The sequence below is a fragment of the Corvus kubaryi genome, unplaced genomic scaffold (genome assembly GCF_017639235.1).
Source record: "Corvus kubaryi isolate FWS band 111438036 unplaced genomic scaffold, C.kubaryi_AGA036_p1.0 74, whole genome shotgun sequence".
Lineage (NCBI taxonomy): Eukaryota > Metazoa > Chordata > Aves > Passeriformes > Corvidae > Corvus > Corvus kubaryi.
The window spans coordinates 18,420,976-18,446,731 of NW_024582061.1; the positions used below are offsets into that span (position 1 = coordinate 18,420,976).

At 44.2% G+C, this 25,756-nt stretch overlaps 1 protein-coding gene across 4 annotated transcripts in view; it reads left to right on the plus strand.

The window, feature by feature from the left end:
• The window catches only part of GRIN2B (glutamate ionotropic receptor NMDA type subunit 2B), a 241,102-nt gene that overhangs the window by 169,825 nt on the left and 45,521 nt on the right, over positions 1-25,756 (plus strand). For all 4 annotated transcript variants that reach the window (XM_042050518.1, XM_042050517.1, XM_042050519.1 and 1 more), the window contains exons 6-9: positions 20,137-20,345; positions 20,664-20,835; positions 21,505-21,658; positions 23,193-23,318. In XM_042050518.1, the coding sequence (XP_041906452.1) occupies positions 20,137-20,345; positions 20,664-20,835; positions 21,505-21,658; positions 23,193-23,318 (661 nt within the window). The remainder of the gene's footprint in view (positions 1-20,136; positions 20,346-20,663; positions 20,836-21,504; positions 21,659-23,192; positions 23,319-25,756) is intronic.

A 25,756-nucleotide genomic window follows, 5' to 3' on the forward strand; every position in this document is an offset into this window, starting at 1 on the left:
AAAAAAAGTCTTATGAACCCAATTTAATGAATTAGCATTGTTTAGTTGTAATTTGGAGAATTGAGGAGAAAGGGGGAGACACGGGACAACAGGCAATGGACTCTGAATGCCAGAGCTTCCCCATTTGCCGCAATCCCTTTAACAGCACTAAGTGACAGCGTCAGTGACTGTGTCAGCACTCTTACCTGGTCCCCAATGGAGGAAGCATTTCTGTGATGTGGTTTGTATGGTTAGAGGTTCAGGTGGTTCCTGTGTCTTTGAACAGTTCCTTTGGACTGTGGTCAACACAGTGGCACTGGAGGCTGTCTCACGAAAGAAGGGGGGCAAGGGAGCAGGACTCATGAGGAATCTCTCCCACTTGAAACAAGTGGGTGCATCTGGGTCAAGGGTCTGCTTGGGCCCAAGAGCTGCAGTCACTCACTGTCTGTGCTGTGTGCCAGCTGATGTCTTCAAGGTGAGGTTGGAAGGCTGGCAGGTGATCTTCTCCACAGCATCTGTAATCCTGGTAGAAGAATAAAGGCTACATATTGTCTCTTCTGTTTTTTTTCTTTAAGCCAGGCTTTGCTCTTTATTGCCTTACTTGGCCTTATCTTTGTTTTATTCTTTCATCTCTATCTTCTGTGTATATGTCTGTCTGTCTATCTTCCTGTCTATCACCAGTATATATCCACAGTGATTTAACTGCCTCAACTTCCTCTCTTCTGGACTTCTTGTATGTGTCTTTGGGGTTACTGTAATTCCCCAGGGCTTTCATATATCAACTCTCTCATTTTTAATGTCATTATTATGGTGTCTTGTATTAGGCACTGCAAAGACACCTCCCAGAGGTCAGTCTCTCAAAGTGTTGAAAGGAGATGTTGCACACTACAAGTAGCTAAATGAAACATGCATATGGAGAGAGTGGGGGATCTTGGGTGCAATGAGGAGGTGAAATACCTGTATTATGGCATAATGAATGGTGTTTGTAACTTGCTGTCTGACTAGCTCTTGCAGACATCAAAGCTGAAGAGAGTTTGAAGGCTGAATGTCATGGTGTTTAAAATTATGTCTAGATTTCATTGGATGCCAGAGTGCCAAATCCTGTCTCCTAAAAGGAACTGGGAAACAAATTTAGTCTTCCATACCTGAAACTGCATCCCATTAATTTCTATTTTTTAAATTTCAAATGTATTCACCTCATACTGCCTTGACATCCTTTTCTTTTTTTGGGGGTGGTGGTGGTGTAATATTCATATACAGTTATCATTTGCATTACTTTTAATATATGTTATGAGACTGAGGCCCTGTGAGCTCTTTGACTAGCCCTGTCTGGTAATACTTAGGAGCTATATAAAACAACCTTGAAATGCAGAGGCAATATTTGGGCATGGAAGGACAGGTGTTCTTAGTCTTTTGAGAATATCTAAAGTCTGTAGCTGAAGATAAAGGGGGCAGGAAAGCAAGCTCCTAGGAAGGCAGAAAACAGAAACACAGCATTTTTATCGATGAATGAGCTTTTATGAAGTTGCTTTTAAAAGGCAAAATTATATGGCCATTTGCACTGCCTCTTGATTGCTCTGTGCGCCTGCTATTCTTTATGCTGTGTGCCATTTTCTGCCTTGTATTTAACTTCACAAAATATTCTGGGATGCAGTTTTCATAAAGATGCCTGTATTAACACATCTGTACTGTTTTGTACTGTTAGATGGGGGTAGGATTTCCTCCAGGGGTGCTCATTAACATCCAGTATTTCTTGCCCTTATTTTATGCCATAGCTGAGCGCTAGGCTCAGCTAAGTTAGCTGAGCTCTAGACTTGAGTATGACAGATGGCTATTCCGGTGCAGCCTTTTTTGGCCCCTTTTCTCCTCCACTCACACTATAGCCGCAAGATAAGCTTTGAAGGCTCATTATCTAAATCATTGCATAGAAAAGTCCTTTGGGAGCCAAATTCACCTCTGGCATAAGTGCTGCAATTCCATTGACTTCAGAGTAGGTTCACTACTTGACGTCAGGAGAAAATTTTTGCAATGTAGATATCAAAATGAACAGGTCTAAGACATAATGGACTGCTTTCTCTCCCCAAAATGACCCATTCACAGGCTTGGTTTGGCTTGTTGTCAGTGCTGCACTCCATCCTTGCATATTGAGGACGCCTTTTCTGTTCGTTTCTGTCCTGGGACTTTCTTTTCTGCTCTGTGTTGTATCCTCCCGAATGCCTTCAGATCTGCTTGTCTGTAACTTCACGCTTCCTCTTCTTGCTCTTTGGAGACGGTTGTGCTGAGTCCTTGCAGCAGGTGTTGTTGAGACAAAGCTGAAATAGCTGTCCCAGGATGATCATTGCCACTAGGTGTTAGGAGGTTGTAGAAGATGTAGTCTGAAGTCCATAAATGCTGTCTCATAGCTATTGCAGGCCGAGCCTCTCGTATCTCCCTTACATAAGGGAGCAAAGACAGGGAGGACCCCTGGAAGCCTGGTGTACAGTAATCTTACAAACCTGAGGTATTTTCAGCAACCAATACACAACTCCTGGTGGTATTTAGAGCCTTGCAACCACTCTGGAGGGGACAAGTTGTGTCAGCAGCCCCTGGGATGGGGGAAGACAGTAGAAGTGCAGGCTGGCAAAGCCTGAACTGATTGACTCTTATTGGCAATGAACTATTTTTGGGAGCCAATGATGAGAACAGCCTGTACTGCTGCAAGTTTGACTCTGCCTTGCAAGGTTATTATCTGTGAGTTTAATCAGAGTCTGTCACATGCATGGAGTGAGTAGCTAGTGTCTCAAAGGGTGTGTTTTGTGCTGGGATAGGGGGAAGGAGAGATAGGGGATGGGGAGAGAAGCTTTTGAGGTATGAATGGAAGAAAATAGACACTCACTTCTTGAGTTTCTGCCGTTTTTTTCAAGTGCCGTTAAATACATATAAATTACTTACATGAATTCAATTCCCAGATACCTAGGAACTTCTTGTGGTCAGGCAAAGGCAAATCAGTGATTGCACATCTCTTATTTTCCCTGAGCCTAGAGGGTCCCCTGTGAACGAACTCTGTTCACAGAGGTTGCTTTGCCCTCTGTAGAGATGTAACTGTACCTTCTTGGGATGAGATGTGGCAGCTGTTCATCAGTGCAAAGCCATTTTAACCAGCCATTAGGAAATGTGTGAAAATGGAGGAGTAATTAGGGAGACACTGTAATGAATGGCACTTGGGCTGCAGTACAACTATCATTCTGTGTCATACAAAAGACCAGCACTGGTTAGTTTGATTTATGAACTGTGCAGAACAAGCTTATGGTTATTTTGATTATCTGTGTTACTGTATTCACTGAAAAAGCCTGCCAATAACCAGCGCCCTGTTGTGCTGGGAGCTGCACAGAGAGACCTAGATGATGGCCGTAGCCACTGAACACTTACTGGGTAACTTATCTGCTGAGAAATCATGGTCACGTAGGCAGATGAGAGCGTCAGTGCACAGGGAATGCAGGCAAGTTATGAACAGTAGTAAATATCCAGGATTCTCTTGCTCAGCATACTTAGGGAAAGGTCTGTAAAGAGATGACGTATTTTATCCACTGATGGCAATGAATATTTTTGCACTGACATGCTAGGGAAATATGAAATGGGGGAGGATTTTAAATTTTGTGGACTATAAGCTTAACATATCAGCAACTTGACTGTTGCATATTATCTGCAGCTTTCTGGGCAAAAGTGAGACTTATGGTAGAGTAAGACAAAAAGCAATGACATAACTTCACTGGTGTTCATGGGACCTCCCTCAAGAAGAAAGCCAAAGCTGAAGAAAACTGTGTGGGTCTCTCAAAAGTGACTGAGGAAAGTGGAGCAGGTCAGCATTCCCATTTTGTTGCTGACTGAGGGGTTAGAGGCATCCAGTGTCTTGGAAAAGAGGCACTTGATGCATCTGAGAAGGGAGGCAAAGGACGACTGAAAACAAAGGGGAAACATTATATCAGGCAAACAGTTTCTGAAACAGCCTTTAGAACGGATGTGCAGGGGAGCAGGACTGAGATGCATTTGCCACAGGCAAAGTGAAAACATGGTAGAGTAAGGAAGGGAGCAGAACCATTAATGTCAGTGAGGGACAACAGACCTGGGTCCTAATCCCAAACCTCAGACCTGCATCTTTGATGACAAAATGGGGTCAGGAGCCTGGCTGTGTTCCCCTACAAAAACCAGTCTGTCCAGAAGCAGGGTTTGCTTTCCTACACCCAGGAGTTGGAGCATGGAGCTCTCCTTCATGCAGTCCTGCTGTGCTGCTTGCTGTACGGCATTGGACTGCTGTGTTTTTGGAGATATCTTGTCCACTCTCATGAGATCTGACTTTTTTCCTAATCTATAAGATTACAGGCACCTCTGACAACAGCTTTACAATGACACAGTTGCAGAAGTGCAATAACCTCCTGCAGGAAGCAGACAAAAGTTGTTATGTGTAGATAAAGGCATGGATAGTGAATGAAACCCATGATCCTGTCAAAAATTCCTGTTTGTTCTCTATATTAGTGTCTGTTCTGTTTGGAAAGTCTGCATTTTTTAGGCAAGAGAGTTCTGTAAAGTGAGAAACGAGAGACACGGGAATATACACATATCTACTGCAGTGCTGACAGGCAGGGGTAATCACAGACAGGGAGAAGGTGATGGCTGGAAAGGGCTTGATGCCACAGAGGAAGCAAACTGCAAGGAACCTGACAATGCAGCAGCCACTTTGGGGAATCATCAGCTGTGATGGCTGTGAAAAATCCCAAGGGCTCCCAAGTGCACAAATGCAGTTATGATTTGACATCTGGATGACTGGATTGACATCTTGGGAAGGATGTTTTCATTTTCCACTCTGCTTGTAGAGAAGTGGGAACAGCTGGAGGGAATGGGCTAAACTCTCATGTTCAGTGGTACACACCACACTGACAGGGCAAGTCTGTCTACTCCTCTGGTGGATACTGTTGGCTCTTCTCACTCTTCAGATTTCTGAGGGACAGGGGCTTCTCCCTGTAATGGAAGAAGGCTGCCTAGGGAAGGAGGTAAATTTCTATATACTTATTGCAGAGTTCAGGTAAAGAAACATCTCCTCTCCCATTCCTCTTGAACATCCTGGTTTGCCTATGTGCAAAGGCTGGGTTTTTTGATTTCTCTATGCAGATTGGGTACTTTGTTTTGTCATTATCAGTAAGGAGCTTTTAACCCAAAGCATCTTCCTTTTCTTAAGAAGACTGATGTAGAGCAGGGTAAAAAAGTAGTAAAAAACCATCCTGCTGAGGGAGAAAGAAAAGCTGCAGAAATTGCTGAAACAGAGGGAAGAAGTGACTTTGGTTGATTGCATTCACTTCGGGCCCAAAGTTCTTGCTGATGGTTTGCTTCCTACCACAACTCAATTAGCAGCCAGAATCTTTGTACCTGGAGAGAAAATAGTACTAGTGAACCTGAAAGGGGGCCTTCCTTGACCTTTCCTGCTCTCTGGGGAAGTGAAAAATCTGGGACATACTCCTGCAGGAAAGTTTTCCAAATCTCTCTGAAGTGTCACCCTTCAAGAGCTGCATGCCAGTGCACAAAAAATGCCCTCCTCTGATCATACAAGTGGTCCTTCAAGTCTGCTGGTTCACTGTTGTGGACTCTGTGTTTTTTGCTAGTGTGCTCTGCAAGAAACTGTCTCTTGACTGGTTTTCTGAGAGCTTTTTAGCTCTCCTGGTTATGTTGGGAAGCATACAAATAGTATGTGGTTTCCTAGGGTACGGCATATTTTATATGGCTATTACCCTTCAAACTGCTGTCTTACGTGGGTGATATAAGTGGCCAGATTTATACCCTATTCCCTATAATGCCCATTTTCAGAACAGTGTTTCTTAAGGAATCTAGAAAAATCCAGATATTATTCTTTGGTATCTCATAGAGGCTTGTGAAATCTGTAGTGCTGTGGGCATAGGCACAAATAATTCTGTGTGGATGTAGGATCCATAAGCTGGTGAGCCTGGAAGGAACTCTCAAAGGAACCTCCTGGTACCCAGTTCAGAGGGCAGAGGAGCAACCAGGTCTGGGTCTCATGCCTGACCTCTCTCAGTGACAAACCCAACCAGTTCTCAGAGATGAGCCTCCAACCTTCTCCTGGGCATTTGAGGCCTCTTTCTGGAGTATGACAACAAACCAGGAGAACAATGGAGCAGTTAAAAAAGACTTTAAAAAGTTATTAAAAAGACTCAGCATTAGTAGTAAGGTTAATTAGCTGTGTCTGTGATTGTTCAGTTAAATGCTCTTTCCTCTATCAGCTTCCCAGTATGGCACATTCTTGGCTTTTGGATTTATGCAGCTGTATTAACACAGACCTGTATTATATCAGCTCTGGTCTCAGGGTGAAAACCAGCCCACTGTGCTGGCTGGGTCGGAGAAGAGAAGGGGATGGTTGTGTTTCCAGTTCAAGCCCTCAACACTTGATCTGCTCCCAGCCTTCCAAGCCACGCCTCTGTTCTTTCTCCTCTGTGCCCTGAATACTGCAGGCAAGTCCCTCACGTGCTTTTCTGCATCTTCTGTGGTTTAGTAGCTACTTAAATATTTATTTATGTAGAACTTGCCCCTAGAGATTGTGTTATGAATGCAGAGGAGGGGTATTGTGAGAGAAGGAGGGAATGAGCAGTCCTTAGAGGGCTCAGTGTTGTCTATTGCCAAGAGGCAGAAACTGCACGAACAGGCTTGTCCTGGAAAAAGATTAATGGGTGAAAGAACAGGCACACACGTGTGCACACAAACACACACTTACACATGTATAAACACAAACAGAAAACTGGCAACCGAACCCAAAGAGAAGGAAAGCATTTGCATGAGTCAAGTGATTAGAGTCAGTCTGATCTGTTCAGTCATGGAATTTGTTCTCTTTTGACCCATAGGACACCAGCATTTTTACAGATCTGCCATCCAGAAAATGCTGCAGAAAGATATATAAGGCAGCAGGGATGGCCCGAGATGCTGCATTCAAGAACAGGCTACCATGAGTTGAAGGACAGGCTGTATATCATCAAATAAATGTTTCCTGAGGTTTGCAAGCACGCTTGAATTTGCCCATTGATTTAAGTGTTAAAAATCTCTTTCTAGATAGCACATAGGAAAAGCTGGAATCTTTTTTGCTGTTATGATTGATATTGCTTGAACTTTAATCATATGCAAGAGGCAGCTCAGCTTGTTGAATTCATTAATTGCTAAGGCGTAACATATTCCCTTAATTGGATTCTCTGCTAGATAGAGATGTATTTATATGTATTTGTATATGTGGTTACTGTATATATTTAGCTCCACAAAAGATGATATTAATGGAACGTTCAGCTTGCCTGGTGAAATAATCAGCAGACTGGAAGGGATAAATGTTCACTCATAAGCACGATCTTTCCTATTGCAAAAAAAGGTAAGGCCTGGCTTACTGGCTATTCTTGGCACAGCAGTAAAGCAACCAGGCCTATAAAGTTGGCACTGAGGAAAATTTGCACTTGTATGTTCCTTGGGCTGGCTGTGGGGCTCTGTCCCACCACTGTGCCTGTGTTGGTGGTCAGTCTTTCTCCAAGACTGTTTCTCCTGCCCTGGTCTAGAAGGCTCCCTCCATTTCCTTGTGGAAGACAGCACGGCGTTGGTGAGCCAACATCTCTCAGCCACAGCTGGGGATCATCCTTGAAGGTGGGCTCTGAGTAGTGCAGGACAGGAGAAGCAATGCTGCCATCTGAGGAGGCTGCAGCCTCCCTTCCTTCCACCCACCCACATCTCACTCCTGTGTGTGGAGAACTACCATGTGGGACCCTGGATGGCACAGTGGCTGCCTCAGAGCCATGAAGGAGAGCTGTGTCCAGGGGCCTCAACTGATTGAGCTCTATGTTGAGTGTGGGAGATGAGATGCATCTGCTTCCTGGAGGCTGGAAGGGGCAGGGCTGAGTGGCACTGCATCAGCCTGAGCATCGCTGTGCTCCATTTTCCAGGAAAGGTATTTTCAGAGAGTGAGGAAAGACAGCTGCCTGGTCACTTGCATCGCTTCAGCTTCCAGAGCAGGTGGAGAAAACCCAAGAACGTTCTCTTGAGCTTTAGTTAATCTAAAATCCTGCTGCTCCTTTTACAGTTGCTGATCCACGTGCCTGACCTGCGGTACTGCTGCTCTGTCATTAATCAGCACGATTTCCACTGCTGGCTGCCGTCATGCACGGCTGCTCTACGCTAACCGCCACCCTTCTACAGCAGAGGTCCTTCCTCTGATGTGGGGCGTGAAGGTGGTGTAGGTACAGCCCTGAGCTGCACAGTTCCTCTGGAGTGGATGAGCTGAGGCATCTCTTTACTATACTGACCCTTGTCATTGCTCCCAGCTGTCAGGTCCCTGTTCATGCCCCTTGCAACAAGGGACCCATTATTCAGAGCCTTTAACAGAGGGAGAACTGAGCTTCAGGAAGCTTTGGTGGCTTGCTTAGGGTTACAGAGTAAGCACAGGACAAGGTAACAGCCAGCACTTGGATCCCTTTACTCCTGGGCATCTGAGGAGAAAGCATCTGCTCTCTGCACAGCTGCTGCACAGCTGCTTAGGGCAAGTGTGCCCTGTGAAACCCAGCTATGCGTTGCCTTTGCTGGGATATGCTTGTGGTGGTAAATCCACACAGTGCAGAGCAGTGCCACAGGGGTGCATCAGCACAGCTTGGTGCAAGGCAGCTGTGTGAGCCTGGCAAGCTGCCTCAGCCCTCAGCTTAGCCTTGCTAACATGGCTACGTGGCATCTGGACTATAACTGTCCCCATGCCATCTACCCCTACCATGGTACCTCTGCTCTGAGGTTACACAGACCAGACCAGCTTGGTCCTGTCATCACCTTCCATGCAGTACAGCCCTCAGCCCTCTCTCAGTCTGTTATGAGCATGTTGCTGCAACATGAGAAACCTGTGTGCAGTGTGATCTGCCTGGTTAGTGCCTTGCTTTTGTCTCACCTTCTGGCCACCAGGACCATGAGGGACCTGCCAACTTCACCCTCTTCCACTTCTCTCCAATGCACCTTTTCCAATTTGGCTTCCGATTTCTTAGCCTCATTCAGCCCCTTGGCAAGGTCAGTGCTGCTTTTTTCATCATAAAACAGGATTGCGTAATCTCTACACTGGTTGATTTTCTTGCTGTCCATTGCTGTTTCTTTATTCCTCTTTCCTCTGTCAGTGCTTGGAGATTCACGGACAGCTCTTTCTCCATCTTCACTGATATTTTCTTGGCCCATTTATTGGTTCTGTAAGAGCTCGTGCACATTCAGGCTGTAGAAGCAATTACATACAGAAAATAAAAGAACAGTGATTCAATTTTTAACTTATGAAGTTAAGCTAGAAAATGCCAGTCTTGTTTCCTGGGCCACCTTAATTCTACTTCTTCAAGTTTCTTTGACGTACAAGGGTTGAGAGAGGGACGCCATGGAGAGAGTTGCATGCACTCATTAATTAAAACTTGAATCGAAATGTCCACACACAAGTGGGATGGAAGAAAGGCTGAAAAGGAAACTGTAAACCTGCCATTTTCTAATACTTCAGCTTAAATAAATTACCCTTAATGGAGTTTGTTTTATGGCTTGGTGGTGGGTTTTTTATATGTGCTGTGTTTTTCTTTGTTTTGTAAGAGGAAACCCCAGAATCTTTTTTGTAAAATACATTGTTCATTCTCATGCATGCTGAGCTTTCAGCACTGAGTCTTACTGTTCAATCCAGTGACTAACCTGTACTTGTTTCACAGACATTCATGAAAGCTCAAAGTGGTTTGCCTTTCTTCTGCATCCTGAATAGTGGAGTGCAAGTGACCTTTTCACAGTGAGGCACATTTAAACAGATAGAATAGAACCTGGATGGTTTGTCCACATTTTGTGTGTAGCCTGATTGGACCTTTGCCTTTCTCTTGTTCTACCAAAGCTGAGGTGTTGTACTTACCGTGGTGCTGGTGGGAGTCCCCACTGATTCACTGAGGTGTTGGGTTTAGCTCTTAAAACGTTTATGCTCAGATGCTGTTTGGGTTGTCTGCCAGAATTTCTGCAAGAAAGTGACAGAAAAGAAGTTATGATTATTCAACAGTTTACAATGCAGTTAAGAGTGAATTAAATTTGATGGAAGTAAAAATCATGCCCTTAGCCTCAGGGTTTTTGCCCTGCTGACTTTCAAATGCCTGTTGCAAAACATGGAGAAGTTGGTTTTGCTCAGGGAACAGGCCTGCAGACTCTTGTAATGGAAAATGTCAGAGAACTTAATTACAGGCTTACTACTAATTCCCCTTATAACAGAAGTAGCTACGCAGTACACACCCATTTAAATACATGAAGTCATCCAGCTACTTCTAGACTGACAGAAATCATCCCACATGTGGACTTACATGTCATCATAAAAGATATCCTGCAACTTGCTGAGAGCCTTAGCTTCATATTATGTCTCCAAGACTGCCTCTGTCATGCCGGTTCTCCTACTTCTAGGCCACAGAAATGGTACAATATCTGTTTTGTGTTGACATGTTTGTGCACAAAATAACAGACATATCTTTGAAAAATAGATGTGCCTGAGGTCCATCAGGTCTGAGAGAAGGGGAGAATTTTATTTGTTTAGGGCCATGCTCCCAAGAAAAGAGTTCTTGGCTTAACTCTTCTTTGCTAGCTGGGATTGGCAAGTACATAGCTTCCTCTCTCCTTTCCTAATCACTGATTTCAAGGTTACCTCTCACTCTCTCCACACTCATGTCTGATTGTGCTCCTTTTGCACAGAGATGCCTTGCAGCCCAGATGGCCTCAGCTGGGCCTTTGGCAATTCTGCTTGGACTCCAAGCTCAAATTGGCTTAAGATAACTGCTGCTGGAGGGTACCTCTGTGTGTGAGTAGCTGTGTATGGGATGGGAAAGGAGGAAAAATCTTTGGCAGAATCACTCCCTGATGCTCACAGAGCACTTGCTGGCTACAACCAGCGTGGCAGTAATGCACACCTGTGCCATGAACCAGCTGTCCTGCTGGTGGGCTCCGTCCTGGTTGGGTCTTCTCTGTAAGGTGTAGGTCGAGCTGGCAGGTCTTGTCTAATACTCTACCCAAATTTGGAGGAATGTTGTGGTTTTCAAGCAAAGCCCAGCACTTGGCTGTAGCAGTGGGTCAGGTGGGGGTCCTGCAGCTCATGGGTTCTCTTTCTGGAGTTCTAGTTCTCATCCATCAGAGAGTCTGAAGCCTTTAACCGCACATGGGATAGAGGGAAAGCAGCAAGGATGTCCCTAGTTGCTCCTATCCCACAGCTTTCCTTCCCATTCTGTCCTTTTGCAAAGCCAAGAAAAGAGACCTGGCAGAGGACCAGGAGGCAGAGCAGACCTGTTGTTTCAACTCAGTTTGGAGATCTGGTGACAACTTGGAACACTGTTTCAGCTGGCTGCCCCTTGGAATGGCCCTGGTACACTGCGCAGGACTCCCTGCCATGTGCTAGGTTGAGGGGGGCTGCAGACATGCACCCTGAAGGTTTGGAGGCAGTGGGGCTGGCTGTGGCTGTGCCAGTGTGAATCCAGACCCAGCATCCTGACGAAGGGTGTTCTGTGGATGCGGACAGCATTTGCAGTCACCAGCTCAGTGCTGTCAGTGGTGGGACAGGAAAGAAATGGGGCCTTGCAGCTTTGCAACTGCTAGCTGCTTTCCCTGGAATCTGGCTCCCAACATGTGCAGTAATTCCTCTGGAAGAGGTTTGATCCTCCCCTTTCCAGCAGTGAGAGGAGAGCCGAGCACCCTGCATCTCTGTGCCAGAGGGGCGTGTACAGCCGTGCCGGTGCTGCTTTTGGCAGGTGTGCACCTCTGCACAGGGGCGTGGGGCTGCCAGGCAGAGGGCAGGGGCTCTGGCTGCTGTATGCAGGGTGGGGAGGTGTTTCACCCACTGTGACACCCCCCACTGGAAGCTGAAGGATCTCTCTCTGATATTCTCAGAGATGCTTTTCAGGCAGTGCCTTCGCTCTTGCTTGCACAGCACAGAAAACAATGAGATTTAGGTAACTCACCCCCTCTCTCTTTAAGTTTTCTCCTCTCCTAACCCTGCTGGGGCCGGCTTCAACATTTATCTTTTCTCAGCACAAGGAAACAGTTTTGGCCTTCCTCTGCATCTGCATTTTTAAACATTCCTTCAGCTTCAGGTCCCAAGAGATTGTGGGAGAGATATTCAGTCAGTGTAAAGAGTAGGTGTCACTGCACACGTGTCAGGGTTTTGTACACTGCTGTACTGGACCCACTTAACAGCCCAAGCTCTAAACTGTCTCCCAGACTGCAGTGAATTGGCAAGCAGCCCTCCCTCTGTGTAACATGCTTTAGGGGGAGAAAAAAATTCTGAGTGAAAGAAATGAAAGCTCAGCAAAATGAAACTCAAACCCAGAACTCAACAGGGAAAGCCAAGGGGAAAAATCATTAGATAGGGCATTACATGCATGGACACGTACTGGATGCAGACACACACCTGCACAATGCGGATGCACTCCTAGAGACCGCAAAATGCTTACATAAAGCATTTAGATGCCTATACATGCACATAAAAATACACTTTTCAAAAAACCTTTGTGACTCCTGAACCGCCTGGGACACAAAACATGCAATCTTACCAATATCCCTGCTACGTTTTCCCCTGCCCCCCCAGTTCTGCAAAGGAGAGCAGTGGAGATGCTCAAGGTGAAGCCTTCTTTCACCTTAGATGAACAATGATAGGGACAGTATAAGCTCCCTGGCTTTAGATTCTATTTACCAGACCGGGATGAGAACAGACTGATGTTGCTGGAATTTGGGACATTTATTTAGCTCCCCTGTCCTCACACAGTCATTTCAGAAGGGCATGATGGCTCTAAGTATGCAACACTATTAAGTAAGAGTCTGAGTCAGGTGCTGTCACTGCCTGTTAGCTGAAGGTGGGTTGTGTTGGATGGTAGTTAGTTTTCAGTGTTTGTTAAGATACAAATTTTGTTCTAATTCTTCTTCCCAAATCCTAACACCTGATTTGCCCCTGCTAGAAGCTTAGAGTTACATTCTCCAGCCTACTCAGATCATAGCCCCCGCTACCATTAACAGCTTCCTCTCCCCTCATGTCTCCTATTTATGCCTGTGCTGATTGCAGTCTGCATTTCCATAAATCATGGTTATGTATACATCAGGTAGCAGTGAGGTCCTTGAATAACTTTGTCCCCTTGGAGTCCCTCCTGCTCCAGCATGAGCCAGCCTTGCCTGGATGAACCACTTTCTGGGCCACCAAGTTAATGCTACCAGCAAGACCACCATCATCTCCTGGAGGGGCTAGTTTTATACCTGTACTGAATTCTTGGTGCCTTCTGGTTTGGAGGAATGATTTAGCAAGGCAAACTCTGGCATTCTCACAGCTCTGACCTTTTTGTGACACCAGTGGAGCCCCATAGTTCACTGACTTTGCAGAAGTCAGACATGCTCAAAGTATACCTCATTAACCTTCTCTGGCTAATCATGGCAGGGGACAGGACCTTAGCAACTGCAAAAGGCATATAAATGCACCAGGAAAGAAATGTTTCAGCAAAAATGGCAAGAGCTGTGTAAATGCCAGACCTCAGTGAGATGGAAGACCATGTTTCTGCAAAGAGCTTTTATTCCCAGAATGAGTTGTAAAGCAGGAGCAAGTACCTCACCCTGTCTGTATTCCAAGCTCAGCCTCTCTCTTTCTGGCATATGCTAGGTGCTGTATAAATATAGAGGGGAAGAAAATCACACCATCTCCTGCAGCCTACATTTTTAATTGAAAGGCTATTAGAAGCAATTCCAGCTTCTGCAGGTGCAGTCAAGAAAGCAGCCTTCCCCAGGTGGTTGTGGAAGGTGAACTTGAGGTTCAGGAAGGAGTGTTGTTTTTGTGTTAATTAATTTTGCATGTGGTGCATTCACAACCATTTCTTGTCTGCTTTGGCTGATGTGGCTAATTAATCACCTTAAAGTGTCTGTAAACAGGAGATTTTTGCTCTTTGTGGCATCTCTTCTCCACCTGCTGTAGACCAGCCTGTGTGAGGATACAGACCTGTAGCATCACAGGGATTGTATGTTTGGTAATGCGTGTGATGCTAGTGCCGTAAGTGTGAGAGTCATAACTTAACCGGCTTCTATGAAAGCTGAGGAACATTTTAACCTCAGGGCACTAGAGAAGGTGTTGCTGCTGAATGAGGGAAGTAGGAGCAAAGGAGTTGGAGGTATCATTAGCATGAGTCTTTGTGTTCATGTGGGTTAGCTGGGGGACAGAGATGCAATGATTGAGACTGAGTTTTGACATTTGCAGACTGAAAAATTGAGGGGAAAAGGCTGAGTGGAATTCCTCCTCTTGCTTCTGCTTACTTATAGTCACTGGACTGGAAAGGCTCATCTGGTCCCATCCCTCTGCTCTGGGCGGCAAAATCATATAGCCCTTTACAAACCAGTTGTGCTTCTTCTTGACCCCATTTTAGTTGCTTTCACAGCTACTTTTGGGCAGCTGTTTCGGATCTTCCCCCTCTGATGGTTAAAATCTATCTTATTTTCAAGGCAAATTTCCTTACGATCAGTTGTTCTTTTACCAGCATTGTTTTTCCTGCTTAAAAATCACTTCCTTTTCTCCCTTGTGTATCTGTCCCCCCTTTATATATACAGAGCAGTCATATCCCCTCTTAGCTTTCATTTATCTAGGTTAGACAAGCTTTTTAATCTCCTTCTTTAAGACAAGCTCTCTGTTCCCCCAATCGCTCAATCCAAGGTTATTTCTGATAACTAGCTTTTCTCTAAAGTTCCTTGCTGCTTTGCCCAAACTGAGTGTAAAACATCACGACCTATTGCCTGTTGAGTAATTTTGGGGTAAAGAAATATGCCAACTATCAGATCCAGAAAAAGAAACATCAGGGTGCTGCTGTTAAAATTTGCATTTGTTCTCCATCTAATCTCTATGAAGCTAAATACTCCCATAATAACTTAGTTCCTGATAAAATTTCTCTTTAGAAACAGTAATGACATCTCTATCCAGACTGAAAGCCAAGACTGTGGAGCTACAGTAGATCTCTGTAGTTTGGTCCTCATGGAATATCTTGCACCAGCCTTCCAAAACCTATTTCAATCCAAAATGATTCTACTTTATTTATGCATGATTTATTTCTTCACAGTCTACTGCAGCACTAAGGTTACAACAGCATCCCCTAGGTCCACCTTTATTTGATGTACCCTGAGCAATACCTACTTCCATTGGCAGTGTCCCAGTTATACCTGCTATTTCTATGGTGCTTCTAGAGTGGCCCTTTTCAGGTCCTGCCCAGTTGTTCCGGTTTTCCCATGTCCTCATTCAGGATCTGTACCAATTCTACTGACAAGACTCTTATTTCTCCTTGGACTTGTCCTGCTTCCCAGAGGGGTTAGGTATGCTTCTCCATCATCTATGTTACCAACAACAGTCCTATTTTTTGCCCCTTGTCCAACATCCTACCTTTACATTTTCTATATTTGATCTTCCATTTTTCATGTATTCAAATCAGGTGTAAAAGTTATGTAAGATTTTTTTCAAAGATTAAAGACAGGAAGTTTTCACCTTTATAGCATTCATAGATGCATGCTGTATATGTTCCCTCATCTAGCTCTAGACACATGTGTATGTGTCTCCTCACTTCCACAGTGTCTGTGAGCCTCGTGACCTTTTCTGTTTATCTACCCAGTGCACCCCAGATGTAAAAAACGTGCCATTATCTCAGTTTTACACAATGTGGAGCCACAAAGGTGCAGATCAGGTTACAGAGATTCTTGGTGGAATAGGGAAGGAATTTCTGCCTCCTAATTCATGCTCTCTGTTGTTGCTTTAGTGCTTCCCCACTGGAATGAATAAACTCCTTAGCTCCTGGGGGAAAAAAAATAAAAGAACCAATAACAAGGGAGGAAACGTTGAGCTTTTGGGAAAATGCAGAAAGCAGTTCAAGTCCTAAGTGAGTTTGGAATGGTCTTTTTTTTTTTTTATTCTGCAGATGAAACCAAATCCCTTTTGTTCCTTTTGCATTTCTTCTATAGCAGGGTGGGGGCAGGAATTGAGATAAGATTGTAAATGAAAAGAGAGTGGTGCAAGGCGTCGTGCAAATAGGAGCCTGAATAAAATAATAACTATCAGGAGACTGCCTAGATAGTTTTCTTCCAGCCTGTTGAAAAACAAGCATCTGAAGATTCAGGCTCTCTCCTGAACCTTCACCCCAGATACCAATGCAATGCTGCTGAGTATCTTGCCTAAGAAATGTATCTGAACATTTCTGGTTTAATTCAGAACTGTATTCTCCTGCCTAATCCTTGAAAACCAAGTTTCTAGAAGGTTTTAGTTTTCCATCTGTTGACACTAGTTATGGGTCTCTCCAGATGCTCTTGTGTTTTGAGGTCCTACCTTGGCATATTAGGAGGAACTCAGGGATTGACTTCTGCCTTTGTTGGAACAGACGATTTTGGAAATTCATGAGAGTAGCTTGTACTTGTCCATACTACCCATCTGGGTAAGGATTTTGTAAATGGTGAGCCTGGATGCTGCTCATTTGAACAGGTGGCTGCTTTTGCCAATGTAGCTTCTAAGATAGCCACTGAATGAGACTATCAGCTCCTCTCCGTTATAAATATCTTACTGACCTGATAACACTGAAAGGAGCACATGTAGGAGAATAAGGAAATACACTTTCCTGGTATAAATTGCAGCAAGAAGATTTAGGTTAAACATCAGGAGAAAAAACCTCACTTTTTAATGGAGAGGACAGTTAAGCACTGGAATAGATTGCTCGTGGAGACCATGGTCTCTCTGTCAGTGTAAGGACAGGTGGAACATCTGCCACAAATGGCTGTTACAAGCCTTAGCTTCCCTTGGGAGGAGAGAAAAGCTTCTGTTAAGAATTAGTTTCAAGGAGCTAATGTGAATGCACCTTTCATTAAAGATGCGCATTAACATACTGCAGAACTCTTTTATTCTGGCTGCATTATACCGCGGTTAAGGCAATTTGCCAGCCAGCTGGAAGCCTTTCAGAAGGCTCCCACTTGTTTTCCCCTTGCATAGGCAATCTCACCTTTTGTCTGTATGGGATAACTTATATGCTTAGACAAATAGCATATATGATTAACTTTTTGTTCTACAATAATTTTCCCTTTCTTTCTTTGCAAATGTGTTGGGCTTCTGCTTCCTATCTTGTTATCCAAAACAGGATTTTATATTGAAGGTAGAAGTTAGCTACTCCTCTGCCTCAACACCTCCAAAATCATCCCCAAACCAAAGTGACTGTACTTTCTTGATAAGATCAGACGTGGTACAGATAGAGCAAGGGGCAGTTAAGGTGAAATTCTGTTTCCTAGGATCTGTGTCCTGATATAAAGTAACATTAAATAGGGATTGGAGAATATGATTAGAAAGAAGTTTTTATAGATCCCTAGTATCCTTACTTTTACTGATTCTGTGACCTTTCAGGGCTCCTAATGGAAGTTTGGATGACTAGACTGATTGGAGAACACCCAGTGGGTCTTGAAACTGCAGGGTGACCAATATGAAGGATGCCTGGGGTAGTTTATTTTTCCTCTTTTTGCTGAGGCAAGCACTCAGCAAAACCCAAGTAATAACAGTTCACAGGCTGTTAATACAAAATACCCTGAGACTTCAGAAATGCCTTGCTCTGCTCTGCACAGCTTGGTAGGTTATATTCTTTAAGTGTAGGCATCTTTACCTCGACAAATCTGTGACATTTAATTCTGCTAACCTCTGTCCCTACAGTGAATTGCTCCTTCCCTCTCATGGCAGATTATCTAGCATATGATACACATTTGTGTATTGTTTATCTTGCATTGTCTCCATCCTCTGCATATGTGGTGTTTCCTATTGCCCACATGTTGCTTATGACCATCCTTCTTTAACTATGTGCATATACATTTGACCTTTGCATGCATAAGCACTTAAAGAAGTCTGCCCCCTTTTAATTCACTATGATTTTCTGACTTTTCTTATTCATATCTGTACATGTATGGAGGTATATGGCATGTCTGATTGTTCAGGTTAGCAATAAAATATAATACTTGCACATATTTTTGAGACAATCCATAGTTGATTTGGAGATTTAGGTCAAAACATTTCCCTTCATCCTGTTTTTCTTCCTCTTTGGACAATTTAGAGTGATTTCATTGGGATAATAAGATCGGATGTGTACTACTGTATTTGCAGGTTAGGTGATTCAGTGCACAGAAGGCTGTGGCAATGCTGTCATTGTTATCCTAATTTCTTAATGTTTCTGTGTAGTACAACACTGTGAGACGTGCCTGGCACACAGCCTTATGAACTCCCCTTTCTGTCCCAGAGAACTTCTGGGTAATTATGGGTTGGGTTTGCCTATCTGATCTAATTTATCACTTAGGGGGTTATATCATGCCTGTTACTGAGATATCTAAATGCTGCTGAGATTCTGTGAGATGTCTCTTTCATCAGCCACTTATTTCTACTATAAGTTAATGTTGCTGAGCTGAAATCTGGGCTGTTCTGTGCAGCATCTTAATCACTGGTCCCTACTGAGCCCCCTGTGGCAGTTACTACTTTTGGGGATTTGAGCTCAGTTACTTGAGAGCTAAAGTGGCCCTGCAGAAATCTCTGGCTCAGATGATGATAAATTGACCTGCTTGGTGAATGAGTGGGAAGTCCAAGGCTGAGCAGACCCTGGATAAGCATGTGAGTCTGTGCTCTTTATTCCCTTAGAAATTCACTTTCCACATCCAGGCTTAGATATTAGCATGAGTACAGACCATCTCCATGGGTGCAGGGAACATTAGGGCAAGCTCTCCTTGGTATTCTTTGCCTGTGGGAAGGCAAGATCTGCTGCTCAGACACTTCGCCCACCTTTTTACAAACCCCCCACCTTGTGCTCACTGGGGTGCTGTGTTCACCCTGCACAGGGATGGAGGATGGATGTGGAAACTGCTGTCTGTGGGTGATTTCTTCTGCCTTTCTTCTTGCCCCACAAGCCCTCAGAGTGAATTTTTCTTTCATGGCTAGATGAAGTGTTTGTTTGTTTTGAAGGTGACAAGTGTTTTATGTGAGTTCTGGATACTCTCAAATGCCAAACCCCAGCTGGGCTTTGAGTTTCACAGATTAACCACTGACACCTAATGAGCCTTTAATAAGTGTTTCTCCCTCCCATTCTGTCATTTACATAAATAAATGCCTGAAATTTGGGGGCGGTGGGAGGGGTGTTGGATTGGAGTGGAATGAAGCTTTTCTGTTTACCCCAAGCAGGTACACTGCTAAGAGCAGTCATGCAAGCCTCCCACACACCCACACTGCCTCTGCCATCAAGTCAGCATGTCTCAGTCCTGGCCTGGAGGACTTTCTTTGAGGAAAGCTCCTTCTAAAGCCCAGTTAGCTTCTTCACCCTCTCAGCTTCGGTTGCCAGCCAAGGTGCTAATTACTGTCAGCTGTGATGGTGGAGGGGTAAAATGGAGAATAAAGGCGAGACTTTGAGAGTTGAAAGTGCAGTTATGTTCAAGTTTTCTCTTTTCCTGGATTTTTTTTTGCAAGAAATGGTCTACCAGGGCAGTGGGTGAGGTTACATATATTGTCTCATTAAGGACTGCAGTGGCTTCAAAACAGCTCTCATTTGTACCAGCAGGTATAAGGCAATTGAGCCCCACATCCTTTTTTGACTACTGAAGATATGATCTCTATTTGCTTAGGAAATGGAAAGTTAAGTGTTCTAAAATTGCAGTAGAAATTTATGGAAGTTATGAGAATTAGGGAGAAATAGCAAGATTTAAAAAATATCATAGATGCTCTTTGGTATTAATTTTCATGCATCAAAAACATAAAGCAATTCCTTGTTTCCAGCTAAGGTATGTAACCAAGTCATTGTGTTCCTGTTGTTTGGCTGAAAATGCTGAAAGACATTGTCTGTTTGACCATGGTTACAGTATTCCCGTGGTTATCCACTCACTCTCCCAGAGGGTGAGACCATCACGGAGTTGAGACAACTCAGACATCTTTATTGTTTTCCACTTCGCCCTCGTTTGAATCCACTTACTCAGAGCCTTCTCCCCAGAAATGTCCCCATCTTACATGAGTCATGAGCTTGGGCACTCCAGAGTGGTCCTCTTACCCAGTCCTTCAGTAGCTGTGGTTGATGCAAAGGGATGGGACAACTAGAAGTCTACCTTCTGTGGTTTGTGTCTCCGCAGGTGGGGAAATGGAAGGAAAAAAAGTTGCAGATGAAGTATTATGTGTGGCCACGCTTTGAGCTGTATCCTGACTCTGAGGAACGGGAGGATGATCACCTGAGTATCGTGACCTTGGAAGAGGCACCATTTGTCATTGTGGAGAATGTGGACCCCCTAAGTGGCACCTGCATGAGGAATACGGTCCCTTGCCAAAAACGCATAGTGACTGAGTATGCACCCCTGTATTTTTCTGCTCATCTTGGGCTCTTCATTCTCAACAGAATGTAGAGTGTCTGTTGGGCCAATACCATCATAATCTGACAATCTTTTTTAGAAAATTATGTCCATTTGCCCAGCCTGTCTCATGGCCATTCATGATGGGCCCCTTTGGGCAAATCATTGTAGTGTGTCCCTTCACCCTCCAGCACAGATAGCACAATATAAATTGTCCACATTATATTGTGGGAGGGGGAATGCAAACTGACAACAGAGGGGAATTACAGGAGTTTCTCCCAGTCTTTTAACCCATTATTGTTGTGATGGTTCAGGAACAAAACTGATGAGGAGCCAGATTATATGAAGAAATGTTGCAAGGGGTTCTGCATAGACATCCTCAAGAAAATCTCAAAGTCTGTCAAGTTCACCTATGACCTCTACTTGGTGACTAATGGCAAGCATGGAAAAAAGATCAATGGGACGTGGAATGGAATGATTGGAGAGGTCAGCAGCAAAGGGAGGGCATGGTGGGCTTCAACCCTGGGCTGGGTGACATGGGTCAGGTCTAGCCTCCCATCATTATTGGGTCCATTTCTGAGGCAGAGACAGAGGTGACCCTAGAAATGAATGGCCTGCATTCTTTCTTGGCACTGAGTGAATTAATCTGCTCTGACACTCCGACCATGACAACCTTTCTTGTCTGACCATTAATTATTATTCTCTATGGTCTCACAAATTTGGCCTACACAGTCTTAGAAAGAGGCTGATATCCATGCACCATGGTTGCTGCAACCTAGATTATGCTTAGGTTGTATATAAGGTGAATAAAGAATGAAATAAGACTTTGCAGTGTTAGAGGGAGGATAAAGCAAGGACGGAAAAATGAGATAAGACGTCTTCTCCGTGGATGATGTGTTTATCCTAAGACCTCTGTGGATTTATTTTTTATACACATACCAGCTTTGAGGGGAAGATTAATGTCTATAGGTTTCCTGAAAGAAGAAGGTGCCCTGATGAAAGTTTAGAAAGGAGAGATGTTACAAACAATATAGGGAATGGGATTACAGGAGTAAAAGGATTGTGTTGAAAGGCAGGAAGATGAGAAGGTGCTTGACCGTGGTTCTTGAGGGCTGCCTTGTGTCTGTGTGTGATCTCTTTCTTTTCCTCCTCCAGGTTGTCACCAAACGGGCCTATATGGCTGTGGGATCCCTCACCATTAATGAGGAGCGTTCAGAAGTGGTGGATTTCTCTGTGCCCTTCATTGAGACGGGAATCAGTGTCATGGTGTCACGTAGCAATGGAACTGTCTCACCTTCTGCCTTCTTAGGTATTGTTTCAATCTAAAATTAAAACTTCACCCAGTGGTCATAAAAAATTAGGTGAAGGTTGCTTGTGATTCTTAGCCTGAAAGCTCTTTTTGGGAGTACCTGTGGGACAGGTGTATAAAAATATACTGCGATGTTTTAGAACTAAATCCCAGGCAAGGAAAATCCAGGCAAATACAAGTGCAAATAGGCGCTGCCTATGAGTTCCAAGCCAAGACATTTTTTCAGCAATTGTATGCCTAATCCTAGAAAAAAATAGGCTCACTCAGAGTTGTCACATACACCTCAGCACGTGGTTTCCTGGTGACTCAACTAATAGTATGTTTAAGGAGTGTAGGCCAGAAGAAAATTGATTCAAACCTTCTAGCTGGGGTACCATAACACTTAGTGATAGCAATTAGCAATAAATTGTTGCACATTCAGAGACATTCTTTGTAAAGACGTTGTTAACTTGACCCTCCCTTGACACCTAGCAGAAGTTAGAGAACTAATAGACCTTCTCAAGAACAGTTGAGCCATCGGTTCTGTGCTGACACTGTGTCTTACAATAAAGGCATTTCTAATGTCCTTCAGTGATGGAGGGTGATCAGAGAATACGGAAATGATACTGCATTTCCCCGAGACATTCATGTCTTCCTAGTATCTGCTATTTGGCTTTATAAAATGCTTTATGATGCAGCAAACACAGTATATGAGTTATATAATTACTGTCTGCTCTCCGCCAGAGTGCTGAGAACATTCGCAAACAGAAATACTTTTATATGGGTAATGAAATTCTCCCAGACCTTTTTAAATATGAGTATCATGACTACTAACTCTTTGGGAGTTTTTGCCCTTAGCAAGTCCACCAATATTGCTGGGGTACGTAAAAGCAATGTTAAAATTATCTCCAAAATTTAAAACTGCAATTTAACTGAGTTTGCAATATTGGCTATACTCTGGAGCAAAATTCTTTGTTTCTTTGATCTGGTTCAGTTCCATCTTTTTCTGTTCGGGCTTGGAGATGGAGAAAACCTGGCAGAGATCAAATACTTGCAGAACATGAACACTAATATTTCTAGAATGAGCCAGTGTTCCCATTGCTAGAGGGATGGAATACTAAAAAACCTACTGTCTCTATGGCTGAACCTTAGAAATTTGGAGATGCTCTTTGGCTCGATAGCATCTTGAAAGTTGGATGCTTGTCTGAAACTCTGCCAGTTCTGCTTGATTTTCCCCACTCTTTCCAGATGGTGCTGGAGGACTTCCTGGGAACAATCTTTTATCAATGCATTTTATTTTATCAATGCGTGCCACAATGGCTGTGTGTGGTTCCAGATGGAGCCATGTGTCACGAATGTAACAGTACGATGGAATGCAGTCATTACAGAGACAGAAACTGCAGTTTTCCCAGTTCAAGAAGTTTTTCAGAATCAGGTCGAAGACATTAACTTCTGCTTTTCCCCAACCCAGTTTGCCCCACACTGGGCTTCTCTGGAGAGCAAAGGAGGTGAGGTGTTACCAGGTCTTTCACTATGGTTTTCTCTTCCTCTCCAGAGCCTTTCAGTGCTGATGTATGGGTGATGATGTTTGTGATGCTGCTTATCATCTCTGCGGTGGCTGTCTTCGTCTTTGAGTACTTCAGCCCTGTGGGCTATAATCGGTGCCTTGCTGATGGCAGAGGTAAGGAGAGCTGTTTCTTCCTATGATCTCCTCTGGTTTCCAACCTCCGTTCCTTTGTTGGGGTGTTCCTTTGCTTTGAACGCGATACGGATCTAGCCCACTCTGAGCTCTGCATTCAGACTAAAGAGGGCAGGGATGGAGGCGGAAAAAAGGCTCTGAAGAGAGCAGATGTGGATAATGGATAATTTGCTTGGCATGAGAGACGGAGCTGTGTTGCCTTTCATATCTAAAGCACATACCAGCTCCAACTTGTTTCTCATTGAGGGAAAATGGGCCCTGGTAGCCAGTGCTGGCAGGGCCTACAATGCTGCACTCTCTGAGACAATCACAGGGCTCAGCACTGTCAATCCATCCTTCAGTGCATTCTCCCTGGAGAACAAGCCACTCTGCTGGCCTCCCAGCATAGTGCTATGTCCTCCAGCCTCCACATCTGTCAGCTGGTCAGGTCCTTCCCCTGCTTGCCTCTCTGACTTTCTAAGACCAACTGAGAGAATGGGAAACTCATTTTCTTGGGAGTGGGTAAAGAATTGTTTTTCAAGGGCAGCAGGAAAGATAGGAACAAGCAAGTGATCCATCTCTGTGGTTCTGATCTTCAGAAGGCAGCCACATGAATTAAAGAAAGGCTGTCTGTCCTTCCTAAGATACAGCCTTTTTTTCCTTATTGACATGAAAACAATTAGCAAGTTGAGTCTTCTGTCATCTGCATATCTTCACCCCCTGGTGAATCAGCCCTTCAAACCTTTTTGAATTTATTCGTTCATACAGAATAGTGGGACAGAGCCAGTTACTGGAAAATGCACTCATTTGCTCCCAAGTCTAGTGCTTTGAGTGAATTCATGCCATCAAATTAGAGAGGAGTGAAAATAAAAAATGTTAGTGAGAATGCAAGCAGAACCACATACATGGGGAAGTGGAGAACTTGTCTTTTAACATGGAGCTGTGGAGTGCCTTTATGGCACCTGATCATAACCCCATGGATCTGTGGGCAAAGTACTGATAAACCTGTGAGTATCTTAAGAGGTATTGATACAGATGTGGAACTGGAAGCAGTTTTTAGTACAGGTGTGCAGTTGTTAAGTTAGCTGAACTGCAGCTGCAAGTATCAATATTTCTGAGTAATTATGAAGAGTATGGCATGATCAGACAGATATTATCCCTGAGAGATGAAATATGAGATACAGAAGTCTGCTGCAGAGACTGCAATGCTGATTTTGGTAATGAAAACCCTGGCTAATGTTACTTTGGCTGCATTTGAACTATGACAGTATGCCCCTGACAGCATGCCTCGCACACCCTCATTTTCTCTTTACGGACATCAAGACTTATGGATTGGAATCTCCCATTACAATCTTGGTTTGTGTCTGACCAAGTAACCATGGAAGCACATGAGGTGATCAGTGGAGAGAGGAAGGCTTTTAGAAGGGAGCTTCTCAAGATTTCTTTCCACCTTACATTTCCCACTGATGCTTTTCAGGACTTTCACCTGTATATCTTAGGGCAGATTAGGTAGAGAGGGATGTAAAAATGCTCTGGCATGTAAAAAGACAAGGACTGCCAAACCATGTTTCTCTTAGGAACTTTGTCTCCCTGGAATTTAAAGGCACCATTTTTGCCAGGTGATGATTCTGCTCTGAACTTGGTGTGCAGTTCCCTGGGTGAAAAATGAGCCCCTTGCATTGTTCAGTTGTTGTTCAGTTGTATTTAGGGTAACACAGTTAGTGCTTTCAGATGATCTGTGCTATTTGCTGCTCAGAGGTTTGGAGAGGTGTGTCAAAGCTTTCCTCCCTTTTGCTCTTCTGCTGGAGTCAACCACAGGCAGCAGCACTAGGATCCAATCAGCCTGCCTGAGGAGATAAAGCATGGGATGCTGATCAGGTTGGCACCGTTGGAGAAATGACAGATGCTTGAACTGCACCATTCATCCTGAGAGGATCTCCTTGGTGTCTGAAGAGTGACTGCATCTGCATTCTCCCTCTCAGCTCTTCTTGTGCTCAAGTTGAGGAAATTCTGGGTTAGGTTTCCACTAATGGAACCAGTGTGTGCTGGGGGTACAAGATTTCTGGGAGACAGGTGCCATTTCGCAAGTTTTCAGATCTAGTGCTTCATTAGCACACATGGCTTCTGGGGTATGAGTGACCTTCCACAGTGAAAAGTGAATAAGGGGAAAATAGGAGCTATTAAAACACAGGATCTGCTCCTGGACTATCTAGGGCAGACCTGCAGATTGTGTCTAAGGTACATGTCACTGTCATGTACCTTAGACACAAAATATGGGGAGAGAGAGCTGTGCTCTTCTCTGGTTCATGGATCTTCGACAGACTGAGTAACGAAACACTCTTGCAGAAGTATTTGAGGAGCCCTGTTATTTCAGATGGTGTTCCTCCTTGTAACTTTACAAGTACAGTGAGAGCCATGTTTTACACAGGTGTATGCTGGGA